This window comes from Saimiri boliviensis, chromosome 17, assembly GCF_048565385.1.
Source record: "Saimiri boliviensis isolate mSaiBol1 chromosome 17, mSaiBol1.pri, whole genome shotgun sequence".
NCBI lineage: Eukaryota > Metazoa > Chordata > Mammalia > Primates > Cebidae > Saimiri > Saimiri boliviensis.
In genome coordinates, this window is record NC_133465.1 from 41,143,173 (window position 1) to 41,168,428 (window position 25,256).

At 57.0% G+C, this 25,256-nt stretch overlaps 1 protein-coding gene across 8 annotated transcripts; it reads right to left on the reverse strand.

The window, feature by feature from the left end:
- Nucleotides 1-371: 371 nt before the first annotated feature.
- On the reverse strand, nt 372-11,149 carry TMEM92 (transmembrane protein 92). Of its 8 annotated transcripts, XM_074388620.1 has the most exons (10): nt 11,052-11,149; nt 10,139-10,220; nt 9,059-9,132; nt 8,807-8,929; nt 6,096-6,348; nt 5,782-5,876; nt 2,385-2,410; nt 1,533-1,607; nt 1,176-1,371; nt 372-978 (listed from the first exon to the last, which is right to left on the reverse strand). In XM_074388620.1, exons 6-10 carry the CDS (start codon nt 5,848-5,850, stop codon nt 856-858), a joined length of 489 nt encoding a protein of 162 aa, XP_074244721.1. In that variant the 5' UTR covers nt 5,851-5,876; nt 6,096-6,348; nt 8,807-8,929; nt 9,059-9,132; nt 10,139-10,220; nt 11,052-11,149; the 3' UTR covers nt 372-855. The 8 variants fall into 8 exon arrangements, with proteins under 8 accessions (XP_074244721.1, XP_074244726.1, XP_074244723.1 ...); XM_074388625.1 differs by lacking the exons at nt 6,096-6,348; nt 8,807-8,929; nt 9,059-9,132; nt 10,139-10,220; nt 11,052-11,149 and adding an exon at nt 4,991-5,083 and having other exon boundaries at nt 2,385-4,119; nt 5,782-5,861; XM_074388622.1 differs by lacking the exons at nt 6,096-6,348; nt 8,807-8,929; nt 9,059-9,132; nt 10,139-10,220; nt 11,052-11,149 and adding an exon at nt 4,991-5,191 and having other exon boundaries at nt 2,385-4,119; nt 5,782-5,854.
- Nucleotides 11,150-25,256: the final 14,107 nt, after the last annotated feature.

Here is a 25,256-nt window from a genome sequence, read left to right on the forward strand (position 1 = left end):
TCCTGGATCTAACCCCTCGCAGTCAACTTCTCACCAAGTCATGGAAGACAGCCAGAGAGCTGGGCTCCATGTCTCCCAGGAAAGCCTTGGGCAGAAGGGATTGGGAAACCCACACAAGGGACATGCCTACCTCACTTCCAGGCTCTTTGGCACACAGAGACATCAAAAAACGGACAGCTAAGGCATCTAGAAAGAGCCTTTCCCCAGGGGCGGCCCATGGATGGGCTGTCCTTCCAGACCTGGAGGACTCATCAGTGGTAGGATTTCGGCACAGCAACCCCATTGCCACACCCTCCAGCAGTGCCTGGGCTCACCTCTCCATGCACCTCCCCACACAACCAGAGGCAGGCTCTCAGCCGAGATCAATGACGTTCAGTGAGGACATGTGTTTATCATGTGTTGGGGTGGGTACAATGAGTTCTCTATTCAGGTAGTCCTGGAAGCTGGTTCAGAGCTCATCCAGTTCAATCTCCCACAGGTAGAGAAGTGCCCTGATAAAATCTCAGAGCTGGCTGTCCAGTCAAGATTTGCATGCCTCCAGAAATGGGGCTCTTACTACCCCTCAGAGTAGCCCATTCTCCTGTTGGGCACCTCCAATGGCTGGCATTCTCCTCCTGGCAGCCTCTTTCTTGGGTTGGGGGGTGGGCCGATACTGTCACTCCAGCCTAACCCTTAGGACAAGAGAGGCAGCTGGGGTGGAAACAGAAGCAGAAAAAGCAGTAAGTTAAATCCGAGAATGAACGGAGACGTGGCAGGTCGGGCAGGGGCACTCCTGGGGTGCCAGCAGTCTCTGGCTTGATCCAGGGTCCACTGGGGAGAAGGCTGCTGATGGCAGGATTCCAGGCAGGAGATGACTCAGAAGGCTGGGTTGTCAATGCCCCTCTGGTCCCTGGTATATTCTTCAGGCCTAAAGCTGTAGGGGCTGTAGGGAGGGGGTGGCTCTGTGGGAGTTGGGCCCAAGGTGGGCTTCAGAATCACCTGCAGGGAAAAGAGGGAGTTCAGTCTCCTGGGCCCTGGCCCTGGCCACTACTCCTCCTTGCCAGCTGAGGCATGGTTACCAGGGAAAGAGGTGGCCCAATGCTGGGTGCAGAGTGTCCCCCAGGGTCGTAGGGCCCTCCACTGTCCTGCTGCACAGCCAGCCAGAAGCAAGGTAGGGATGGGGATGAGACACCCACCTCACTGTAGGGGGGTGGGGATGCAGAGAGGGGTGCTCTGACCCTCTCTGGGGGGATGATGGAAGGCAGTTCCAGGGGCCCCCGGCAATCCACTGGGGTGTCTGGCTCCGGCTCTTTGCAGTTGCGACAGAAACACTTAGCCAGGCCACAGATGCAAAAGAGGGACACGACGACCAGGAAGGTGATGATGAAGATCCTGGGGTGAGGACCACCAAGAACACCCTGAGTCCCCAGGCCACCTGCCACACCTCCCTGCTCCTACCACCCACACCGCTCCCTCAGCAGGTGCCCAGCCTGGCCCTGTGTGGACCAGGCCCCTCCAAGGACTATGTCCAGAGGAGCCAGCCCTGGGCTCACCTCACAGGGCCAGGGAAGATGTCATTCTCCTGGCAGCAGCTGTCGCCACAGCATTTGAATCCTTTGGGGCAGGTGCTGGTTGGAGGGCACAGAAAGGGGAAGGAGAAGCTGTTGGCACCAGAGTGGAAAGGCAGAAGGATCCTAGCCTCCCCAAAATACACCATATGCTCATGGCATAAGCTGCCCCTTAGTGGGGTAGGGCGTCCGGGCCCCTCTGAGCTCAGCAGGACTCTGGGGAAAGGCCTGCGCGTTCGTGCCCAGTACAGCTCCCTACTGGGCCCCACGTCCCTCCTCTGTAACACGGGTGGAGGGAGTATCCTTTGACCTCAGCAGGCAGGTGTGGGGATGGGGCATTGCAGTGGCCACTCTAAGGAGGTGCGGGGAGGCAGGCCTTGAGGCATCGCTGGCACCCGTGGAGCATGAGGGATCAGGGAACAGGTGCTTTCAGAACACCCGGTGCCGACCTAATGGAAACGCTTTTCTGCCCAGTGACCCTTACCCCAGCCCCACCCCTTGTGCTCAGGCTTCTGGGATATCTATATTAGGGTTAGCCCCCTGCCTCCAACCCAGGGGACCCTCAGAGGGGAGACGATCTGGCCCTGCAGTAGAAAGGACGGGTCAGGCTTCAGACCTGCCCCCAAGTGTGGAAGTCCTGAGTTCGTTGGTGCAGGGAGAGGGTGGGGTCTCCCTCTTTGGCTGGGAAAGTGGGGGGACTGTTTCTCGCTGGATTGGGAGTGGGTGAGGATGGATGGGGTTTCTGGCCCCCCAGACCCCCAAGACATGCAGTGTGTGATTTGGGTTGCTCCTCCCCCATCCCCAGATTGGCAGTTACGGCCAAAGTTCCAGACTTACAGGAAGAGACCACATCTGGCTACAACCTGTGGAAGAAGAGAGAGGTCAGGGGTCATAAACTGGGGAAGCTGGGGTGGGGTCTCTGCTCAGGTGCTGCCCAGGTACCTCACAGCCAGCAGGTCCCCAGAAGACTCAGCCTCTTCCTGTAAGCCACTCCTCACCTCACCACCATGTTCCCAGGTCAGTGCTTGGAGCCCAGCTGACCCCTGGCTGGCCCCAGCTCCCCTTCCTCTCTCACCACATCTGATCATTCTCCCCTCCCAACCACTCCCTCACCACACATTTATAAGCCCATCCTTTCTGACCACCCTTCCAACCTGCCTTCTGCCGAGACATCCATGGCCCAGGGCACTGGCGACTTTTCTTATGCCACCCTCAGTCACTGAAGACACTGTGGGCAGAAGGACTCTTCCTATAATGTAAATCTCATCACCAAAGAACCTTGCTGGAAGCCCACTTCGGTGGCTCCCTGGGGTACAGCGAGCAGCTGCCACTCCCTCCCCTTTCTCTTCCTCTCACACACACCCGCTGAAAGTTTCCTGAACATACCTGGGTGTTTTACACCTGTTTGAGCCTCTATTCATCCTTCAGATCCCTGCCTAGGGGATTCCATGCTCTGCAAAGCTGCCAGGACCCCGCCTCCCAAACCTCCCTCTTCTGTACTAGGTCTGCTGGGCATCCAGGGCATCTTACAGAATTTCACTCCATTGATAACAATTATATGTCAAGGCTACACTGACTTGGAACACTCTTCTAGATGGCTGCAGGGCTGGCTCCGCCCCCTCCCACTCTGACTGCATTATTTAAAATGATAACCACTCTCCTTCCCTTCAGTGTGCTTAATTTTTTTCCACATCTCTTATGAACAACTAACATACTTTATCTTAATTGTCTATCAGTTGCGTAAAAGGCAAACTCCACGAGGGCAGGGATTTTTGTTGCATCACTGTTGAAAACCCAATAGTCCAGTATGAATGAACAAGCATTCATCAATTACCTGGCTTCATTTCATCTTGGCCTGCTCCCAGACTGTAGGGAAGGGATGTAGGTGCTGGAACATAGGAAATGGGTGGTGGGGGAAGGTATCTGTCACCTCACCCTAGCCTCCTGGGACAAACAACCAAGGCTAAAAAACAGGAAGCCCGCTTTGGCAGAACCACTGTTATCTTTATCCTTTGCTTGTTGTTTTGTTGTTTTTGTTTTTGTTTTGAGACGGAGTCTCTCTCTGTCTCCCAGGCTGGAGGGCAGTGGTGCGATCTCGGCTCACTGCAACCTCCGTTTCCCGGGTTCAAGCGATTCTCCTGCTTCAGCCTTCTGAGTAGCTGGGACTACAGGTGCATGCCACCATGTAGTCCCAGGCTGCGATTACTCACTCCTAGAAGATGATGAGGGAGCCTCCTCTCCCCTAGGGAACAAGCAGAGAAACAGCCCCAAAGAGGGTAGGGACAACCCCAGGGTCACCCAGCACTGGAGGGATTTCACTGTGTTGGCCAGGATGGTCTCGATCTCCTCACCTCACGATCTGCCTGCCTTGGCCTCCCAAAGTGCTGGGAATAACATTTCAATTGCAAGTCACAACAGTAAAGATAAGAATACCAGTGATAGCCAATAATAGTTGGGGTGATTCCCCTTTTCCATGTTCAGTTACAGGCTGAGTATCTTCTCATAGGCTTTGTACCCTTGTGGGGACAGGAACAGGAATGAACCCCTGCAGGTGGGCCCGGAGAGGGTGAGTCTGTGAATCCAAATCACACAGCACATAAGAATGACTACAGAATTGGAGACAGGCTCTGGGCTCACTGGTTCATGCCTGTAATCCTAAGCATGATGGGAAGCTGAGGTGGGCAGATTGCTTGAGGCTAGAGTTTAAGACCAACCTGGCCAATATAGTGAGGCTCCATCTTTATTCTTTAAACTATATATATATATATATATATATATATATATATATATGTCTATACACATACACACGTGTATATATATATACATACACATAAGTATATAATTTAAATCTCTCCATATATACACACACATATACAATTTAAATATATTTAAATTATATAAATGTATATATGTATATATATACACATGCACACATATATAATATACATATATATGTATATATATACACACATATATATATATATAGAGAGAGAGAGAGAGAGAAAGAGAGAGAGAGAGAGAGAGAACTTGGAGACAAATCAAGGGGGTCGATCCAGGCACTCAGCAGCACCCCTTCCCCCTCAGACCTCACTCTGTCCCCCATCCCTCTCGGACCCCAACTAAGAAGTGATGGATAAGTAACAAGTTTAGTAAATTAGTCTCAAGGTCCGGTTTGGGAGGGGGAGGAGCTCTTCTCCCAGACTGCCTCCTCACATTTTAACCATGGGGTAGTCTTGTCTGGGGTGGTTCAGAGGCTGAGTTTTATGGAGCAGCAGGGTGGTCTTGGCTAGGAGTGAGTAATTCTCAGCTTACTTAACTCCAGAATTGAGGGCATTAACAGCACCTCGCCCCGGGGGTGGGTAGGAGGGGTAAAGCGGAGGGTGCCCAGCCCAGCATGGACACACACTGACCACCCGGTGATTCAGAAGGAGCACGGTGCTCACCAACTGGGGTCCACGGAAGGGCTTTGGCAGAGCCACTCTGAAAGCTCAGCTATCTAGGCTGTTCTGGGAGCAGGTCCTGACTTCCGTCTGCTTCTTAAATGGAAATAAGTCACAAATGCGTTTTCTAGACCCATCTCTGTTCCTAGGACAATCACCCATACCAGGACTGGATTGCCTTCCGCCATCACCTGTAGCGTTTACCTGGGAGGAACAGAAGGACCGAAGAGGCGCTCAAACCCTACACCTCCCTCGCCAAACCACAGATTTCAGAGGTCACCCCAGCCTTGGTCAGGCAGCCAGGTCAAATCCCACCACAGACTGGGGTTACTCACTCCTAGAAGGGGATGACGGAGCCTCCTCTCCCCTAGGGAACAAGTAGAGAAACAGCCCCAAAGAGGGTGGGGACATCCCCAGGGTCACCCAGGACTGGAGGAAGAGAGCTGGGGCTCTGTGCTGGCGCAGGTGTCCAGACCTCAAGGGCGGAAGGAGCTGGAAGCATGAGCTGAGACTAATACGGAGTCCAAAGTCCCTATCCACAGTGAGGTGCTAGGTGTCAGACAGGTGGTAGGCGGCGGCCAATTCCCACCACAGGACCCCCCTCAGAGGTGGGAGAACCCAGGCTCTCCCAGGGCCTCCTCTGCTGCCCCCACCTCCACCTCCACAGCAAAGAGAAAGGAAGTTGCTAATTTCGTGTGGTCAGGAGGAAATCCTGACAAGGGGAAGGTAGCGACCAGGCTCCCAAAGCAGGCTCCTGACCGGAAAGTTCAACAACCTTACCTCCCAAGTCTCACCTTTTGGGGGCCAGCCAGCAAGCTGAGCAGCAAGGTGGGCGCGAGGCCGGGGACCCAAGCTTGGGACATCCTGGCATGGGGGCCACTGAGCTTTCCTGTAGAGGAGGTGGGGCTGCGACCTCTCCCACTTCCCTCCACCTTCGGGGCCCCGCCTCGGGATGGGGGCGGAGCTGCACCGGGAGGGGCGGACACCGGGCAGGGAGGGCCTGGGAGGAGGAAGCGAGGCGCGGAGGTCTCGGTTGGGTTTTGGGAATTGGGAGGCGGAAAAGATTAACAGATTTTTTAAAAAAGAAGTCCCGGGCGCGGTGACTCACGACTGTAATCCCACCACTTTGGCAGGCGGAGGAGGGCGGATCACTTGAAATTAGGAGTTCGAGACCAGCCTGGCCTACATGGTGAAACCCCGTCTCCACTAAAAATACAAAAATTAGCCGGGCGTGGTGGCGGGCGTCTGTCATCCCAGCTACTCCGGAGCCTGAGACAGGAGAATCGCTTGAACCCAGGAGGTTGCAGTGAGCCGACGTTGTGCCAATACCCTCCAGCCTGGGCGTTAGAGAGACTTCATCTCTAAATAAATAAATAAAATAACCTAAATTTAACAAGAGGTGGGGTCAACTCAACACTGCTGAGCTGGGCCTTCCTAACCGCAACTCCTCCACTCCTAAGTGTCCCAGACTCCGGGGAGGGATACAGGGCCTGGCAGAGGTGGGGGGACGGACAAGGAAGTTCCTTCTCATCTGGACTTCTGGGTCTGGTGAGAAGTCACATGGGGGCAGAGGTGGAGGGAGGCGGAAGGCGAACGTTCTAGGATAGACTTTGCGGCGTTATGGTAGGGGGATATCACCCCGTTGGGTTTTGGCCAGAAAGGGAGAGAGGGGGCAGCCTGGCTGATTTCAGAGTGACCTGAGATTTCCGGTCGAGGAATAAAGACCAGGAGCACAGCTTGGGTACCCTCGCGTGCCCTCCACTCTTGAAATCCTAAGGGGAGGTGTCGGTGTATTTCCTCCCTTTGATAAAACAGGAAATCAAGGCCCCGGGGTTTAGACTCGCCCCGGGGTCCGCAGCTGGGGCTGGTCCTCAGCCAGGCTGGCCGGGGTGCGGAGGCCCATCCGCATTCCTGGAAAGACCTAGCGGAGGCCACCCCAGTGCGGAGGCCACCCCAGTGCGGAGCGGCCGGATTACGAGCCCCCCGCGGCCGCCTCCGCGCCTCTGCACTGCAGGCGCGGTGCTTCCGGGAGCGGCCGGCAGATGGCAGCGTCGCCCAGCGCGGGTGCCCGGGAGCCGGGAGGGGCGTGGCCGGAGCTGGTGGGCGGGGGGCGCTGGGCCAGGGCGGTGCAGGAGGGGTGCAGCCAGGACCCCGGGAAGGGGGCGAGTGGGCGATGGCGCTTGGGGCTCTGTTCCCTGTTCCGGCGAAGGGGGAACCCTGAGAGGCTCCGCGTCTGGTCCTTGGGCGCCCCCTACTGTGTCGCCAATCTGTCCCGACCCCTGAGAAATCTCCCCTTGCTCAGCCTCTCACCCTTCTCCCTCCTCTCTCCCAGTCACGCTCTCTGCCTTCTATTTAACCCCTCCGTGTCTCTCCTCGTTCCTCCCAGCCTGTTTTTCTGTCCCGGTTTCTCCCCATCTGTCTGCACCCCGTTTCTCTCGCGTTCCCTGCCTCTCCCTCTGTTCTCCCGTCTGCTTCTCGTCTCTGTTCACCTCTGTCCGCCTCGGCGGAGGCGTCGGTTTTTCTCGGTTTCTCCGGTCCCTTCTCCCTTGTCCGTGGTTTGGTCCCGCACCCTCGGTCTCTCGGGCTGTTTCTTACGCCGTTTCCTGCTCTCTCCCCCTTTCCCTGTCCCTGTTTCCCATGATCTCCTAGCCCTTGATGGCCCTTAAGAAGATAATCTTCCAGTCTCGGGAACCGGGGTCCGGCCCCTCTGTGTTTGAAGTGATTGTGAGCTTGGAGAAGGAAAGGGGCCGCCCTCCCCCTCCTCCCCTGCAGGTGGACCTTGGCAGGGGGACCTAGTCCTGAGAGTCCTGGAGCCTCCGCTTCTTGAGTCGTTGCCAGGTGAGCTTCTGGGGGTCTTCTTGTCCCCACGGCACCACCGGCAAGGCCTGGGGTCTCTACCCCACACTCCCTGCTATCCTGCCCAGGCCCGGAGCCCTGCAGAGCTGTGGCCCTTATGGGAGAGGGAAATGGGAAAATGGCTGAGCTTATAAGAGGAGGATACCCTGGGGGTATCCAAATGAGGGTGCTGAGAAGGACGTGGGGAACTCTCAGGGCAGATGTGGGGGGCCAGCAGGGGTGGGAGTGAGGGAACTGGGCAGGCACCAGTGCCCTGAAGAGGAGCAGGAGGAGGGGAGGAGGCTGGTGTGGCTGCTCTCCGGGGTTCTGGCATCCACCTGAGCCAGATATAGGGTGGCCGGGGAAAAGACAGAAGGCCTAAGTAAATCCAAACTTCAGATCAACAGGAATCATTTTCTTTTAGCATAATGATGTCCCGTGCAATATATATCGTTTTTTTTGAGAACCGAGGCTGGAGTGCAGTGGCGCGATCTCACTGCACCCTCCACCTCCCAGGCTCAAGCAGTTCTCATGCCTCAGCCTCCTGAGTAGCTGGGATTACAGGCGTGTGCCACCACACCTGGCTAATTTTTTTGTATTTTTAGAAAAGATGGGATTTCACCTTGGCCCGGCTGGTCTCCAACTCCTGGCCTCAAGTGATATGCCCGCCTCGGCCTCCCAAAGTGTTGGGATTACAGGCTTGAGCCACCACACCTGACCCCGTGCAATATTTGAGGCATACTTATGGTAAAATTTACTGTTTTCTCTGAAATTCACATTTAACTAGATGTTCTGTATTTTTCTTTGTTAAAACTGGCAACCAGGCCAGGCAGAGTGGCTCATGCCTATAACCCCAGCACTTCGAGAGGCTGAGGTAGAAGGATCACTTGAGCCCAGGAGTTTGAGACAAGCCTGGGCCACATAGGGAGACCCCGTCTCTGCAAACAAAAGAAAAGCAATTAAGCCGGGTGTGGTGACATGTACCTGCAGTCCAGTTACTCTGGAGGTTGAGGTGGGAGGATCACTTGAGCCTCGTAGTTCAAAGTTGCAGTGAGCTGAGATCACACCACTACACTCCAGCCTGGGTGACAGAGCACCACCCTGGCTCTAAAAAGAAAAACAAAACAAAATAAAACCTGGCAATGCTATCCACATCCCTACAATGTCATAGGAACAAACTCCACCCGCACCCCACGTCTTCCAATGGAGAAGTGAGGTCCCTAGCACTTGACTCACCAGGCAGAGTCTGAAGGGCTCTCAAGACCCAATCTGGGCCCCAAGTTCCTTCTATGACACCAAACTGTTCCTTCCTGCAGATGGGAACAAGACAAGGAGTCTGGAGGTGGGTGGTCCCAGCCCGGGCCAAGAACACCAGGGCCTGTTATCAGCATTCATCATGGCCCCGGGGCTCTGGGATTGTTGGTGGGTAAGGTCAGAAGGGGGTGGGAGCACCATGGACCCCGCTAGACTGAGCAGAGAGGGGGCTGTTCTAGAGGATGGAGGGTCCTGGACAAGGCCAGTGTCTTCTGTCATCTGTCATCAGGAGGGCATCATGCACAGGTGACCAAGCACGCACAAGCACGGAGACCCAGAGGCGTCACGCAGTCAGCAGCGGTCCCCCTGGATTCCACGCCAAATTCCATATGGGGTTTCCCAAGAGCAGCCGCTTCTAAATGTCTTCATATGCGCTCGCTGGCCCCCCAGTGCATTCACTAAAGAATGAGCTGATTGTGCATCCCGCCGGGGCCGGCTGGAAGGAAGGGCCTCCGTGGTCAGCCGGCCCACTTACACCCTCTCAGAGGAGGCAGCAGGGGCCCAGAGGGCAGGAAGTCCAGATCACACAGGACATGAGGGGCTGAGTCAGGATCCGAACCACGCAGCGCCACAGCCGGCACAGGTGGCACTCACCTCGGGCCTGGGGAGCCCTGCTCCACTGGTCCGGATGGAGGACCTCTCAGGGCGAGTGGCTTCGCCTGGCCTGACTCAGCCCAGCCCAGGGGGCCAGGCCTGGGTGAAGAGGAATAGCCAGGCCGAGTTCTGTTTTACTTGGCCTCCCACCCCCGCCCCCCGCCCCCCGCCCCCATACTTTGGTGGACACTAATATCTGTAATGGCTGATGGCGCTGGGCTGGGAACGCTTTTCAAAGCCAGCAGGATGCTCTGCTCTAGCCCGCCTCTGCCTGTAGGGGCAGTATTGTGTCATGTTAGTCAGTGTGCCACTTAATAGATTGTCCTGTGTGACCTTAGACGAGAAATGGAACTTCTCTGGGCCTCTCTCAAAAGGGAGGAGAGGGAGGAGTTGGATAACGGTACCCGCCTCATTACACAGGCCATGAGGATGAAACCGGCTGCTCAGTGTCTGGCATATGGTAATGGCAAGTAAATGCCAGCTGTCATTCCTGGTAGAGAAAAGGGGCCCACAGTTCCTTCTCTGCATTTCACACGGAGGCGGGCGGAGTGCCAAGGAGTGCAGGGTCCTGCTGCTGTCAGACACGGCTCACTCCCATGGGTGGGCTGCAGGAGTCCAGCCTCAGTTTCCCCAGGATGCCTTGCTCACTAGACTTCTCTGCTGTCCACTGGGCCCTACTGCAGGGCCAGCCAGGCCAGAGAAGGTGGGGCTGGTGACAGATCCCAGAGGATGCCCAGGGGCCGACCACTCCTGACCGTGGCGCTGGGACTGGAGATGCCATTCCCTCCACTCCCAGTTTGCCTCCCATTTCTACTCCTGCACTGCCCGCTGAGCACTGCCTGGGTCTGCTTCACAGAGGAGGCCCGCCTCTCCACGCGGGCTGAGAGTGCGTGGAGGCTGGAGGCTGTGCCTGCCACGGGTGTCCTCTCCCTTCACCCACTGCCATCGGCCCCCCGTGCAGCCTGGCTAGTCAGGACTGTCATAATCATATTCAGCAAGGCTTAGTCTCCTCATTGCTGTGTTGGGGCATACCACTCTCTTGTTCCCTAATCTTTAGTGGCTCTCTACTGCCACCTGAATGAAGTCCCGTCTCGGAGAGACCTTCAGGGTCCTCCATAACCAGTCCCCCACCTGACCCCTTCCCCCGCCATGTTCTCCAGCCCCCGTCTCACTCTTTCAGCTTCCCTCCTTGCCCTCCTTGCCGCTGCCCAGGCAGTTTTTTTCCACCCAGTTTCTCCCCCAAACCCCTCCCAGAAACCGAACACATCCTTCCCCGTCCTTGAAAGCTCAGCCCAAATGCCACCTCCTCCAGAAAGCCTACCTGGACTTGGATCTTCCTTCAGGAAGTGATTGTCTGCTCCCTGCTCTCCCCTACCCAGGCCTCTTCCCCAGGCCTCTCTAACAGCCCTTGGCTGTTTTCCCTTGAAGACGTGTGGGCATGTCCTAGTGTTCCCACCCGGCTGCTGCGGGGGCTGGCCAGCTCTGATTCAGCATGCATTTTCCCCTGGCGCTTTGTTCCAAGTAAACACTGGCTGTGTTGTCACTGAATCCAAGCTGGTTAGGGGCCTTCCTGGGTCAGGGGCCAGATTTCTCCAAGGGGACAGAGAATTCATCTCCAGAGTCCTTGGGGAAGGACTTGTGGTTGGCGTCGGAGGAGTCCAGACCGACGGAGCTGCGTGGTTTGCGGAATCCACCTCCTCTGCTTCCCGCACCCCCTCCAAAGGGTATGCTCAGATTTGTGACTCCCCCATCAGCAAGTGAGGAAGACGCTCCCGATGGATGGACCCTCCTAAGGGTGTGCGGCAAGGAAGGCTGGGTTTACCGTCCACCTTCCTGGAGGAGGCAGAGTCCAAGAATAGGACTTCTTGGCCGTGGGATGGGAACTTCAGTCTCCTTTCCAACATTTTTTTTTTTTGGAAATTGAAGCCCACCAGCCCCTTTGTCATTCTTGGGGTGATGGGCTTCTGGGTGGAGGAGATCAATTCTGGAGTCAGCTCCAAGTCTGAAGCCCTGAACCTGCGGACCCGGGGGCGGAGGGAGAGCAAACCACCTGAGAATGCGCAGTGCAGGGCGCTTATTATCCGGAGACCAGTAGGTTGGAGGGACTCACTGATGCTCCCTTTCCTGGAGGCTTAGCAGAGACAAAAACGGCATTTGGGAGCCATTATTCTTCCAAAGTGTAGGTTTCTGGGGCACAGGCTGGGATGGAGAGGAAAATACCTCAACAAGCTGTGCTGGGTGTCAGGTAGGGAGGGGCGGGGGGAGGTCGAGTGGATGAGCTTTGGCTTCTGCGGTGGCAGATGGAGCAGAGCCATGAAGGCGTGGGCAGGAGAGGCTGAGCTCAGACTAGGGTGAGGGTCTTGAGAGCCCCCATGCCTGGCGTCCTTCCCCTGGAGCCCCCTCCTTCAGTCTGCAGCCTCAGTCCCATGCCTACCCTCACTGTCTACTCTCTGAGACAGGATCCTGTAGTCAGAGGAAAGAAAGGAATTTGGGATCCCCACTTTCTAGCTCTGTTCTTTTTGGCTCCTTAAAAGAGGATTCACCTGCACCCTGTTTGTGGGTGCCTTTGTTTCTGACCCAAATGTTACTGGGGTTGTAGTTAGACCCGGAAGAACTTTTCAGATCCAAAGGAGCCAGGGATTCAGGACAGCCATAGGAAGATGGAGCAGCCGGCTGGGGGGTGTCTACGTGGAGCTGCTTGCACAGGCTTGAGCTCTTTCCATGGGATGGGGGCTCAGACTGCAGTGGGGCACAGGCACAGCCTGAGAGGACCCCTGAAGCCGTAAAGGCAGAGAATGAGCATGAGCAGTGGGTGAGGGGTTCCGGCCGGCAGAGATCACATTCTTCCTCAAATCAGAGCTCCTCTAAGCAGCCACATCATCTGGCTCCCAGCTGAGGACAGGCTTGGCTCTGTTGTGTGCACACATGCCTGTGTGCATGTATGTCTATGATGTGCACGTGTGTGGATGCAGAGCGTCCCAGCCTCCTGTGTTGATTGGCAGCTCCCACTCACACCCCTTACCCAGCACCAGTGCCTGGCTTTCTTATCTCCAGGCCAGCCTTTAGGGGGCTGGCTTCAGGATCCCCTCACCCCAGTGGCCCTGTTAGCACCTCCTCTCTCCCTTGTTAGCGCCTCACAACCCCTTTTCCTCCTCCAGCCCCAGCTGTCCCCCCAGAGAGAGGCCCTGTGGCTCGCAGCCCAGTTCTCGCCTTCTGATTCCACTTCAGCTTCTACTTTTCGAAGCTTGGTTTTCCTCCCAACCCCTAACCCCCCTGCCCTCTCCATTTCCCCCTTGCCCACGTGGAGGAGTTTTCTGCAGGACATCAGAGCCTGGGGGAGGAAGTTGGTTCCCCCCACAACTGAGCACAACTTCTCTTCCAGGCTGGGGCTCACACAAAGCGAACCCCTCCCCATCAGCCTTCCCTGCCTGGGGAGGGGGAGGGGGTGCAGTTTGGGAGGGAGCCCCATACTAGGGGCCAAAGCTAAGATCTGGTGCCAACTCTGCCACCCTCATGGGGGCAAAACCCCACTCTGTGGCAGTGCTGAATGGGTGGGGTGAGGGGACAGGGCCTCCAGGTAGAAATGTCGTCTTCTGACCGTCCCCTCCAGGACTGCTGTGCCCAGCCTGAGCCTGGGTTGCCGAGTGGGGCAGGGTGGTCCTGCACCCGGAGTCAGGTTGTCAGGCCTCCAGGACTGCAGGTTTCCTTTACTGAAGGGCCCCTTCCATGCAGGCTTTGATGTGTCTGCGAGGTTCGTGGAGGATGTTTAGCTTCAGGGCCCAGTGCCAGAATAAACTCCTTCTGCCTGCTGGGCCAAACCACTGCCTCCTCCCTGCCTGGCTCTCCTGCCTTCCCCAGCTTTGAGCCTGGCCTCCTCCAAGGCCAGCACTGCCCTGCCTGCTTACTGCAGTGGGCACCGAGATGCCACTGTTACTGCTATTGGGGAGAGGCCTGTGGGCAATCCTGGCCCCCAAGGCTGGCTGGGGGGTACCTGCTGCTAGGTGACCGAGGTCCTGCTCCAGGTGGGGATGCTGGCCCCTGACTCCTAGTAGGGATGGGGGTGAGATGGAGCGGTGGGGGGAGGGTGTCTACGTGGAGCTACTTGCACAGGCTTCAGCTCTTCCAGATGTGCAGATTCCAGAAGTGGGGATGACTCAGCCTGGAATGGGGAGGGGTGGGCGGTGCATGGGGGGATGGCGAGCAGGGATGTGAGGTCCTGAGCATCTGCCAGCTGCTGCCTCCTGTCCTCCGGAACCTGCAGCCCCTCAAAACCCCAGAGGCTGGCGAAGTGGTATTTAATAGCTGCTGGGAGCTGCCCAGATGTGTGGCCCGCAAGTGTCCCACCATGTGTGCTGGGAAAGAGACCTCAGGGCCAGGGGCTCAGCTAGGAGAGAGGGAAAGGGAGAAAGTGGAAGGCAGGCAGAGGAGGTGGAGGAGGGCCAAGAGTGGGAGGGAGGACGGAGCGTGGGAGGTGCAGGGAGAAGCCTAGGATGGAAACGGTGGCCCCTATTTGGGCCCCATCGAGTGTATGGGTGCAGAGGACTCTGTGTGTGTGTGTGTGTGTGTGTGTGTGTGTGTGAGAGAGAGAGAGAGAGAGAGAGTGAGCGAGAGAGAGAGAGAGAGAGAGAGAGAGAGAGCTCGATGCTGGAGTGGAGGTTACACGGGTGGGGAAGGCGTTGTGTTGGGTGAGCGTTGTGTGTCTGGGGATGTAAGCTGTGTTTGTGAGCTGGGTGCTGGAAGACAGTGTGTCTGTTGGGTGACAGGGTGCAAGAGCATGTTCTATGCCATCTGTGTGATAGAAAAAGGCTGTGAGGACAGCGACTGTGTAGTGAGGGGCTGTGGTGGGAAGGGGTGTATGTTTATGCCAAGTTACATGTGCCTTTGGATGCAGAGGGTGGGTCCTGCAAATCTGGGGAGTTGAGTGGCATCTAGGCCTGCCAGACCAGGACCCCAAAGACCTGGATCTTCCTTCAGCCTCCCCTGGGGAGCCTTGGGGACCAGTGTCCAGCACCCTGGAGCTGTGGTTTCTCCTGCTGAGCCCTGGGCCACATGGTCTCCCTTGCAGGTCAGTTGGGGAGACCCCTGAGCTTCAGAGGCAGGCACCCTGCAAACTTCAGTGCAGGGTGTGCAGCGGGTGAGCTTCTCCCTCCCTACGCCGGAAAGCCGCTGTCCTGGCCTCCTCTCTGGCTTGCAGGAGGGTCTGCTGGCAGGGCCACTAATGGCTCCCTGGAGAGACCCACCTGTGCCAGCCTCCCTTGCCAGGGTAAACAGGGCACTAAGTGTCTGGGCTGGTGCCTGCCTCAGGCTGGGCACTGCTTCTCCACACAGGGCTTAGCTCCCAGTTGTGGCTTGGGTTGTCTCCTCCAGCTAAATGACAGGCCTGATGCCCCAGGCCCCATAAACAGTGTTTTCCGGGGAGGCAGGAGTCATGGGGCTGCTGAGCCGATGGATGATCAGGTGGAACTGGGAAGATGGCATGCTGCTTCCTCTAAGGGGGGGAAGGCCTTTGTGACCCGCCCCCAGTGCTGCGGGGTCCTGCCCTTCTTGGGTGACACTGGTTGACACCGCTGTTATTCTCCCGACACGCACACACACTCATACTCACACCCGCCAGCCCTCCGCTCCAGGTTCTTGGCACTAATTTACTTTTGAGTGCAAACAAGCGGTGGCTGGGATCCGGCCAGCTGGTCCTGTGCTGCGTGGCCCCTCTGTTCACAATCCAGGCTGAAGCCCGCAGAGGCTGAGCACCGTCTCCAAATCACCGCGTGACAGTGAGCACCTGGATATGTACCTGGCAATCCAGACGCCACGATGCCGCCACCCAGTCCTGTCCCATTTCCCGGACATCTCTGTCTCTGGCCCTTTCCCAGTCCATCTCCTTGCTGCCCCCTGTCCTCTCCCTGGGGCTGACTCAGAGTGAGAGGAGCCTCTGGTTCCTCCGCCGGGCCTCTGACGACTCCCCTCCAGGCTCCTACCCCGAGGGCAACCCCGCAGGGAGGAGGAGCCCTAGCTCCACCCTCATGAAGCAAAGCCCCCTTGGGGGGAGGGGGACGGGAGGAGCAGGCAGGTAGAGGCTAGACCCGGACTGCCTGAAATAGAGGGGCGTGCAAGGGATGGCAGGGAGCAGGAGGACGTGCTGCCCACGCCCAAGCCCGCTGGCAGCCGGCAGCGGGGAGCGGACATCTGGGCCCAGCCATCCACTGCCCGTCCTGAGGAGGGAGGCAGCGGAGGAGCGGGAGGGTGTCCTCCTGGGCAGCCGGCAGGCCAGAGGCCCTGTCCTCACGTCACTGCGGTGGGGCTGAGAGCAGAGAGAGTGGGCCCTGTGGGCAGGGAGGGGGTGCTGCCAGCCTGGGGCTCTGGAAGCGCCCCTTCCCCCTACTCTGTCATTACCCACCTCTGTCTCTGTCTCTGTCCCCTGCTCCCTTTCTGTGCCCTGCCTCTTCTCTCTGTGTGCCTGTCTCTCTCGGGCTCCCAGTCTCTTCTCCCCTCCTGCCATTTCCCTCCACTCTCTCTTTTCCCTGAGGGGAGCAGCTCCAGCATCTGGGGCCAGCTTCCCAGAATGGAAGGTGGCTTTGTCCAGGGAGATGGAGGCCCTTGACCCAAGCAGTGGTGGTCTCGAAACAGCCACATCTGGCTCCCTGCCTCTTTGCTCAGATCCTCCTGTGTCTGGGGATCCTTGAAGCCAGAGCCCATTCTGCCTTGCCAGGTGGTTTGGGAGCCCCAGGCAGTGCTCTGCGTGGCTGAGAGGCTGGAGTCTGAGCTCCATCCCTGGGTGACCGGATACAGTTCGGATCTATGGCATTGCCTGGGTGTCACTGCTACGAGCACCGAACGCACCCTAGTTTGGACTAAAAATTATACCCCTCATGGCCAGTCAGACCCTGGAGAAGCTCACAGCCTCTCCCACTCCCTTTAGCCTTCCAGGAGAGCTGTGTAACCTGCCTGGGCCTCACCCAAGGACAACAGGGCCAGAGAGCGCACAGGGGAGCAGGAGCCGTATAAATAGCCCGTTTTGGGGGCGCTCCCCCAGCAGGTTTCAGGCGGGTCTGCCTGCTGGAGAGGGAAGAAGGAGAACTGTGGTTGCCCCAAGCAGCATGCAATTTAGGGTTTATTTTGGGGCATTCTCTGTAGCTCTGGGTGGGGCTGAAGTTAATTTAAAGGTTTAATGGGGTGGAGGAGGAGAGGGATGCGGAAGGACTGGCTGGGAAGGGGGTCCTTCCCCAGTTCCCTGCCAACTCCCAGGGTCCATTCCTGGGAGGTTTCCGGGACACCTCAGCTCTTGTTCCCAGATGCTGCATGCCTCTCCCCAAGCCTCAGGGTGCTTCCAGCTGATGGAGAAGCTGGCTGTATTTTGTCTGATGGAGGAGGCACAGGCTCTGCCCTCAGGGAGCCCTCAGTCTGAGCGGAGACAGGACACACGCCCTACCTTCAGAGTGGCCAGTCATGATGGCAGCCCCCATCATGATTTTAATTTTTAGTCTATTTGTTCACCGCTCTATATCTGTGTCTCCTCCTGGAACTTAAGCTCCGTGGCAGCAGAGACTTCTATCTGCCTCTCACAGCATCTTCAGCACTTGCAGCACCAAGCAGGCAATATTTCCTGCGTGAATGAATGAATGAATGAATGAGTGAACTGAGTGAGAAACAGCACCAGGCCTGAAAGCCCCGGGTCAAGAGGCGGCAGTGGACAAAGTCTAAAGTCCTTCCGCATCCCAGTCTCTGTGGTATGGCCCTCTACCTTGCTGCCTCCCGCCCCTCTGGCCACAGTCTTCAGCCACCAGCCACTATGAGCAGTCTGCCCTGGTGTCAGCCCCCTTTCCCACCTTCCCCTCTCTGCTCACCACCCTCCCTCCTCCTGCAACTGCCTTTGCTCCCATTGCCATGTGACTAAATCCTGACGGTCCTTCAGTGCCCTATGCAGAGTCACCTCCTCCAGGAAGCCCGCTCAAATCCCTCCACTGGATATAAATGTCCATAGCTTTTTCTCTGAGCCTCTTCTCTCACTCTGCATGGGCCTGATGGCTTCATGGCTTCTCTTCCCTTTAGGCCATAAGAGCCTGGGGACCAGGATCGCCTGCAGTTACCCTGGAGGCTGGTACCTTGCGGGGTTGGGGTGGGGGGGCTCCATTGGAGGAAGTGTGAACTGCCCAGGAGGCAGGCGGTCTGTCGTTTGTGCTCCTTTCTGCCCCAGCTTCTGGAAGCGCTGGATGAGTCTACGGTGAAAGGTGTTCGTGGTGGTTGTTGGGGGTGTCACGGGTAATTCAGAAGCCAGGGAGGGCAACCAGGACCCCAGTGGGGTGGGGGTAGCATAAAGTTTCCCTTAGATGTTGAGCTTCTAGTCAGAAAAGAGGAGGGTACCGAGGGGAAAAGCGCTATGGAGAAAGCCCTGGGGAGGAGGAGGGAGCATAGAAGGGTGGGCAAGGGTTGGGTGACAAACAGAAGGGAAGGCTGGGGGGCAGGGAGAAGCCTCTGGGTCCCTAGAACACATGTCCCTTCCTGGGCCTCATCTGCTTCATCTCTAGCCATTGGCACTGTTGGCTGTGCCTTGTCTAAGACTCTCCTGTGGAGCCTCGGCCTCTGCAGGCGATGCCGCCTTCCTCTCTCTCCACCTTCCCCAGAGCACCGCCATGTGTCCCATGGGCACCTCCACCTGGATACCCTGCAGGTATACCAAACAGAAGTGCAGCAGCAAACTCCCCAGCACGATGATCAAGCTGAAACCTGGGGCTTTCAGATCTGGTGCTGTTTCTCAGTTCATTCATTCATTCATTCATTCATCGGAGGCCCAGGAGCCAGCCTGAGTGGCAATCTGGCCCTCATCCTTCTGCCCATCAGTCATCAAGTCCTCTGGCTTTTGCCCTTTTTTTTTTTTTTCCTTTTTGAGACAGAGTCTCACTCTGTTGCCAGGCTGAAGTATAGTGGCTCGATCTCGGCTCACTACAACTTCTGCCTCCCGGGTTCAAGCGATTCTCCTGCTTCAGTCTCCTGAGTAGCTGGGACTACATGCATTCATCACCACGTCCAGCTTTTTTTTTTTTTTTTTTTTTTTTTTTTTTTTTTGGTATTTTTAGTAGAGACAGGGTTTCACCATGTTGACCAGGATGGTGTCATTCTCTTGACCTTGTGATTCGCCTGCCTTGGCCTCCCAAAGTGCTGGGATTACAGGTGTGAGCCACCGCGCCTGGTCACGTCTGCCTTTTAAATCTCTTATCAATCTGGCCACCTCTTTCCACCTGGCTGCCACTGGCCTGGGTCTGGCCACCATCACCTCTCACCTGGGCCTCTGTGGCAGCCTTCTAAGAGGCCACCCCACCTCCATGCTGAGCACCTTCCAACCCATCCTCTGAGCCATGCCTGGAAATCTTCCTAAGATGCACCCTATCAGCTCCCGCACTCGGCATTCTCTCGCCTCTGGACCTTGCAGATGCTGCTCCCTCGGCCCTCCAGGCTCTTTCCCGCGGGCTCCTCCTGGCCATCCCTCACTCTGGGAAGCTTTCTCTGTCCTTCACACCCAAGGTTGGTCAGGAGTCCCTTTCCGGGAGCTGCTGTCACCTTAATCTCCCCCATCACAGCATCCAGCATGATGAATAGCACTTCACCCTCTTCATCTGGAAGTTCCACCAGAGCCGAGGCCATAGCCAGGCCTGGGGCAGAGTTTGCTGATAGAACATGCATTCAGGAGACTGGGAGGGCAAGAGAGAGGAAAACTGAGGACTTTTCTCGAGGAGCTGGGCCTCTGAGGCAGTGGGCAGGGACGGGGGAGCTCCCAGGGGAAGGAGAGGAAGCCTCAGTTGGGGTGGTTGGGGTGCTGGCTCCTGGTCAAGGTTGCCCTGTGCCTGCACTGTCCGTGGAGGTCGCCTGCACCCTCCAGGCTGCTTGTCCTATGGAGGCTTCCCTCCCCAGGAGACGGAGAGAGTCGGCCGCACTCCCACTGTGGGCATTGGAGGGAAGGAGCTTCTGCATCCTGGGATGGGTCACGGCTGCCTGCCAACACCCACTGGCATCTTCCGAAGCAGCCTTGAGTCTGCACAAACCGGCTACAAACACATACGACCGCATCTCACTCTAGTCTACAGCCATGCCAAGGAGAAGGATGCTACTCCCGAGAGCCTGCAGACAGCCCAAGAGATCTTCCTTGAGGATATTTCTTACCTTGAGCATTCATAGGCATTTTACTTCCTACCCCATGCTATGTCCTTGTATGTTTTAGCATCAAAATAACGCCTTCCATCACTTACCATTGGGAAAAATGGACACTCAAGGAGACGAGACAAATTATCGAGTCTGAGCTATTCTTGCCTCTTTCTGGGTTTGGAAAGAGCACGGAACCAGGAGCGATGGGACTGGGCCCAGGCTTGGCCCTGCAGATGACGATGGACAAATTGTCCATAGAATGGGCTGGTGAGCCTGTTGTGCCTCGCCTTAGGATGGTGGCCACCACTAAACAGAGCAGTGGGTGTGAAAACTCATGATTCACACATGGAACTTGAGGTGCCGGTGGCTGCCTGGGGGCCGGGCCCCTCTCCAGGCCCCTCTGAAACTGGGGGAGCTGGAGGGAGCCTGAGGCTGACACCTCCAGCGTGGCCCCCACCCAGATTCAGATTCCTCGGAGTGGGCCGGGCACTGGGGGGTCCAGGCAGTGGCTACCCACTCCCAGGCTAGAGGAACTGGTGAGCTCACCCTCTGTAGGAGACGTAATTAAAATGCCAGAGGTTAGGAGGTGAAGTTACAATGGAAAGAATGAAGCCCCAGCCCTGCTGCCGCTGCTGCTTCTCCCACCCCGCTCCCTTTGCCAAGCCCACATTTGATTTTTATTTCGGGAGCTGCCAGCGCAGCACTTGGGAGGGAGCAGAGAAACCTCACTCATGCTCACTCTGCCACGTCTGGAGCTGGGGCCACAGAGGGAGTGAGGAGGGGGCTCCTGAGACCCAGAGGAAGAGTCCGGAGGTCCCCACCCCGGGACCCAGGGACCCAGCTTTCTCAGGGATCAGGCGCCAGGGAAGGGGGCACTTGGGGCAGGGAGTGGGCTTAGGAGGCTAGGAAGGGAGACCTCAGAACAAGGAAGGCATTCCTTGATGTTCAATGTTCACGTCGGCCTTTGTGCCTTTACTCTGGAAGCTGATGAGAGAAAAACGCGGGGCCCCTTTCACGCTCCCAGCACTAACTGCGCCTACCCCAACACTGGGGACTTTCAATGCCTGCTGCCGTGTGCGTGCGTGCTCGTGGAAGGTTTGCTGTGTGACCCTGGGGAAGTTACTACCTCTCTCTGGGCCTCAGTCTTCTCCTCTGTGAAATGGACAGGTTCAAACTGGGCTCTGCAGGAGTGTTGGAGGCCTGGGCCCTGCCCTCCCCGGGCCACCCTCTCCTGAGCACATCTCTGATCTGCTCCTTCTAGGGACTGGGGAGGTGGAGGCAGTTGCTGGCCCATCCCCTGAAGAGTGTGGAGCCCCCGCTGCCCCCCTGCAGACGGGAGCTGCTGGGGCCAACTCACATTTTCCTGCTCTCGGCTTTCTCCTCTGCCCATAATGCACTCCAGATGCTCTCTCCATTGGAGAGCCGAGGCAGCGGATTCCAGAGGGAAAGTGGTTGGGCTCCTCTTTCCTTCGGGATGGAGAGGGCCCGAGAGGGGGCCCTCTGAAAAAATGAGGTGGGGGTGGGTCCAACTTCACAAGAAGAGGGTAGGTGGAAGGGAGATCTCCCGAGGCACCCCACTGTGCTGCAGAGGTAGGCCACAGCCCAAAGACCTCCTGGGTTTCCCTAAGTCTGTCTCCCTGCGGGCCAGCCCCACCCAGGAGCTGTTCAGGGGCTCCCGGGCCCTGGGGTGAAGGGGAAGAAGGCCTGCCTATTTCCAGTGTTCGGGAAAGAACCAGGCACAACTGGGTTCAAATCCCAGCCCTGCCACTTAGAGGCTGGGTAGCCCCTTGAGTGGGCCACCTGACTTCGTGGAGCCTCAAGTCCCTCACCTGTAAAATGGGATGGGGCCAGGCATGGTGGCTCACGCCTGTAATCCCAGCACTTTGGGAGGCTGAGTTGGGTGGATTACTTGAGACCAGGAGTTTGAAACTAGCCTGGGCAACATTATGAGACCCTTCCTCAAACAAATAAATGAGTTAGGCATGGTGGCATGTGCCTGTAGTCTTAGGTACTTGGGAGGCTGAGGCAGGAGGATTGCTTGAGTCCAGGAGTTAGAGGATGCCTTGAGTTATGATTATACCACTACACTGGACTCTGGACAACAGAGCAAAACTCTGTGTATTAAAAATAAATAAATAAGCCGGGCGCGGTGGCTCAAGCCTGTAATCCCAGCACTTTGGGAGGCCGAGGCAGGTGGATCAAGAGGTCAAGAGATCGAGACCATCCTGGTCAACATGGTGAAACCCCGTCTCTACTAAAAATACAAAAAAATTAGCTGGGCATGGTGGCACATGCCTGTAATCCCAGCTACTCAGGAGGCTGAGGCAGGAGAATTGCCTGAACCCAGGAGGCGGAGGTTGTGGTGAGCCAAGATCGCGCCATTGCACTCCAGCCTGGGTAACAAGAGCAAAACTCCGTCTCAAAAAATAAATAAATAAATAAATAAATAAATAAATAAATAAATAAATGGGATAGCTAATGCTGACCTTGGGGGGTCTGTGAGGGCGACATGGGATGATATACAGAAAGGGCTTCTCACGTCCCCGGATGTTCAGGAAGTACCCAGCAGCTGTCAGGTGACGCCTCCCCTCCTCACACGCAGCTCCCCTCCCCTTAGGTAGAAGCCCAAATGCTGAGAAAACCTGTCCCAGGTCCGACTCGGACCGCCCTCCCGTCCTCCCGAAGCTCTACAGGCTTCCTCAGAGGACCCCTGGGGAATTTTAAACCACCCGTGGGAGACTGTTCTGGGGACAGGCCCAGGGAGGGAGGGTGCTGTGAGCCTGAGGCCGAACACAAGCCTCCTCCGACCTCCCTGGCCCGGCCCCTCCACCTCAGCAGAGGCAGGCCTTCCCACTGGGCCCGGAGAGCCACGTCGGAGCAAGGGGGCTAGAAAGGGGGTTCTGAGCAGGGGCAGCCGCTCCAGGCCAGGCCCCGCCCCCCCGGACTTCCCTGCCAGGACAGCCTCCCCGCCACGCTCACCCTCTCCGCCTCAGCGGTACCAGGGGGAACGCTTCGATTTTTCCACCAGAGGAGCCAAGAGCAAAATGAGAAACAAATCCAGCCCGACTGCCGGTCCGAGGCCTGCCCCTGCAGCGCGCGCGGGTGGAGGGGAGTGAGCCCCAGCCCCTTCCCTGCCTCCCTTCCTAGGCACCAGCACCCCGGGGCGAAAGTCTCAGCCCCCTGGTTTGGGGGTGGGCATTGGGCGTGGGACCTCACTGGCCCACACCCACCTTGAGGCAGAAAGTTGAGGGCCCGGGGGCTTATTGCTCCCCACCCCAGCCTGGGACAAGAATGAGCATCAAAGGTTGCCTCCCGACTCCCCATGCAAGTCCTGGGCTGGACCTGCATGCTTTGGGGGAGGGACAGAGTTGGACGGGGGTGCAGTCTCTGCTCAGATGGCCTCAGCTAGATAAAGAGATGGGACGTCTATGGCGCCTCGCGCTCTCCTCACTGAGCTCTGTCCCCGCGGAGGGTCCCTCCCTCTACTGAGCCTCTTCCCCCCATTCGGCTCCTCCTTCCGCCCTGCATCCCATCGCTTCCCCACTCTGCCCACACCACCCGGGCTGCCCCTCTCCAGCTACTCCACAGGGAGGCACACAGGTCCCCAAAACCCCATATCCCAACGAGCAAGCTTGCTGGCTTCCCCCCACCGCACCCCACCCTCCCCCAGGTTCAGGGCTCTACCCTCCTGTTCCACCGCCCACCTCCCACCTGATGAACTTCCTTCCCATCCACCCACAAACCCACACTAGCGGCCCTCACCACCCTGCGCTCCTGAGCCCCAAAATCACCTCTGGGCTCTCTCCTCCCCACCCCAGCCTCACTTTTTTACAAACACGGTCTCTACTTCCATCAATGTGGCTTACAGGTGAGACCCTAGAAAGAGCCACACCCAAGAATAAGGGCAAACTGGGCCCACCTTCACTGCATCAAGATGCCTTCCCTGTACGCTGTCTGGCTACCAGAAGCCAATCAAATTCTCCCCGAAAGAAGATGACATCAGCCACAGCCTCTGCAATCTCTAATCCCAGCACTTTGGGCTATCACTGCAACAGCCACCGTTCCACAGAACTTGGCCAGGCAGCTCTTCCTCTTCCTTCTTCTTTCTCCTTCTCTTCTTCCCCTCCTCCTTTTTCTTCTCCTGTTTCCTTTCCTTCCCGTCCCTTCAAAAACAATTCAGTCTTCTGGTTGACTTTAAACACAACAACAACAAAAAAAACAGTTCAGTCCAGAAGACATTAGGGAGAGTGGAGCAAGCAGAGGTCCCCATGGCGGGGTGGATGGGCAATGCAGCGGCTCAGCAAATGGTTCTGGAGCTCAAGCGAAGTGAGGAGGGTGTTTCTGATGTGGGGATGGTCAGAGCAGGAGAAAGAGGCGCAAAGGAGCACATCAAGTGTGAGCGCAGCGGGTATGGGATGTCAAAAGCCAAGCAAGGGAAGGAGGGCCTCTACTAGGGGCGCAGCTCAGCAAGGGCGAGTGGGTCATGAGAACGGCGAAGAGGGCATCTGGCCAGGGTACTGCCCAAGCCCCAGGAAGTGGCGTTCAAGGGGGATGAGCAGGACATTCCTGCAGGAGTGGGCAGGGCACCTGGGGGGAGCTCCATGTGGGATGTCAGAGCCTGTTGAGGGAGGAGCACGCACATGTGGGGAATTGGGGGTAGGGTGGCCTGAGGCTGAGTGTTGGACCCCATGAAGGCTGAGGGTTGCTTCGGTGTAGCGTGAGAGGTGGCATGCTGGAGTCTCAGGGACAAACAGCCATCCATGTGGTGGGCTGGCCCAGGGTAGGGTCTCAAAGCCAGGAGAGCTGAGGAGTGTCTGGGCGGGGTGGAGGGCATGGGGTATTGGTTGCCGTGGAGGCTAAAGCAAATCCATCTTGGATATTAATCCACCATGTTGACTTCTGAGTAACCCCAGTTCCAGGGATGCCTCTAAGATTTCTGCTTTAACTACTGTCAACTAAATCTTGCCCTTACATTGCCACCCTGTGGTACACAAGTCCAGGGGTTGGGGGCAACAGTGTGAGGATCGCCATTTTGTCCCGCTAATGTCAGACGTGGCTTCTCTTTCTAATTCCTTATTAAATGTTTCTTTCTGAGAAACGGGTTTTGTCAGCCTTTTTCTTCAGCCTTTGTGGATAGTTTTGCATGGACCTGCCCACTGCAAAACAGTTACATACAGTGGGACTGACCCAGTGAGAAAGTGAGCTAGATTTCTCACTGTTGGCAAAGAGGATTATAACATGGAAAAGAAGCCTGGGTGCAGGGGCTTGTGCCTGTAATCCCAACACTCAGGGAGGCCAGGATGGGCGGTTCATTTGAGCCTAGGAGTTCAAGACCAGCCTGGGCAGCAAAAACTATAAAAAATTTGCTGGACGCAGGGGTATGTGTCTGTAG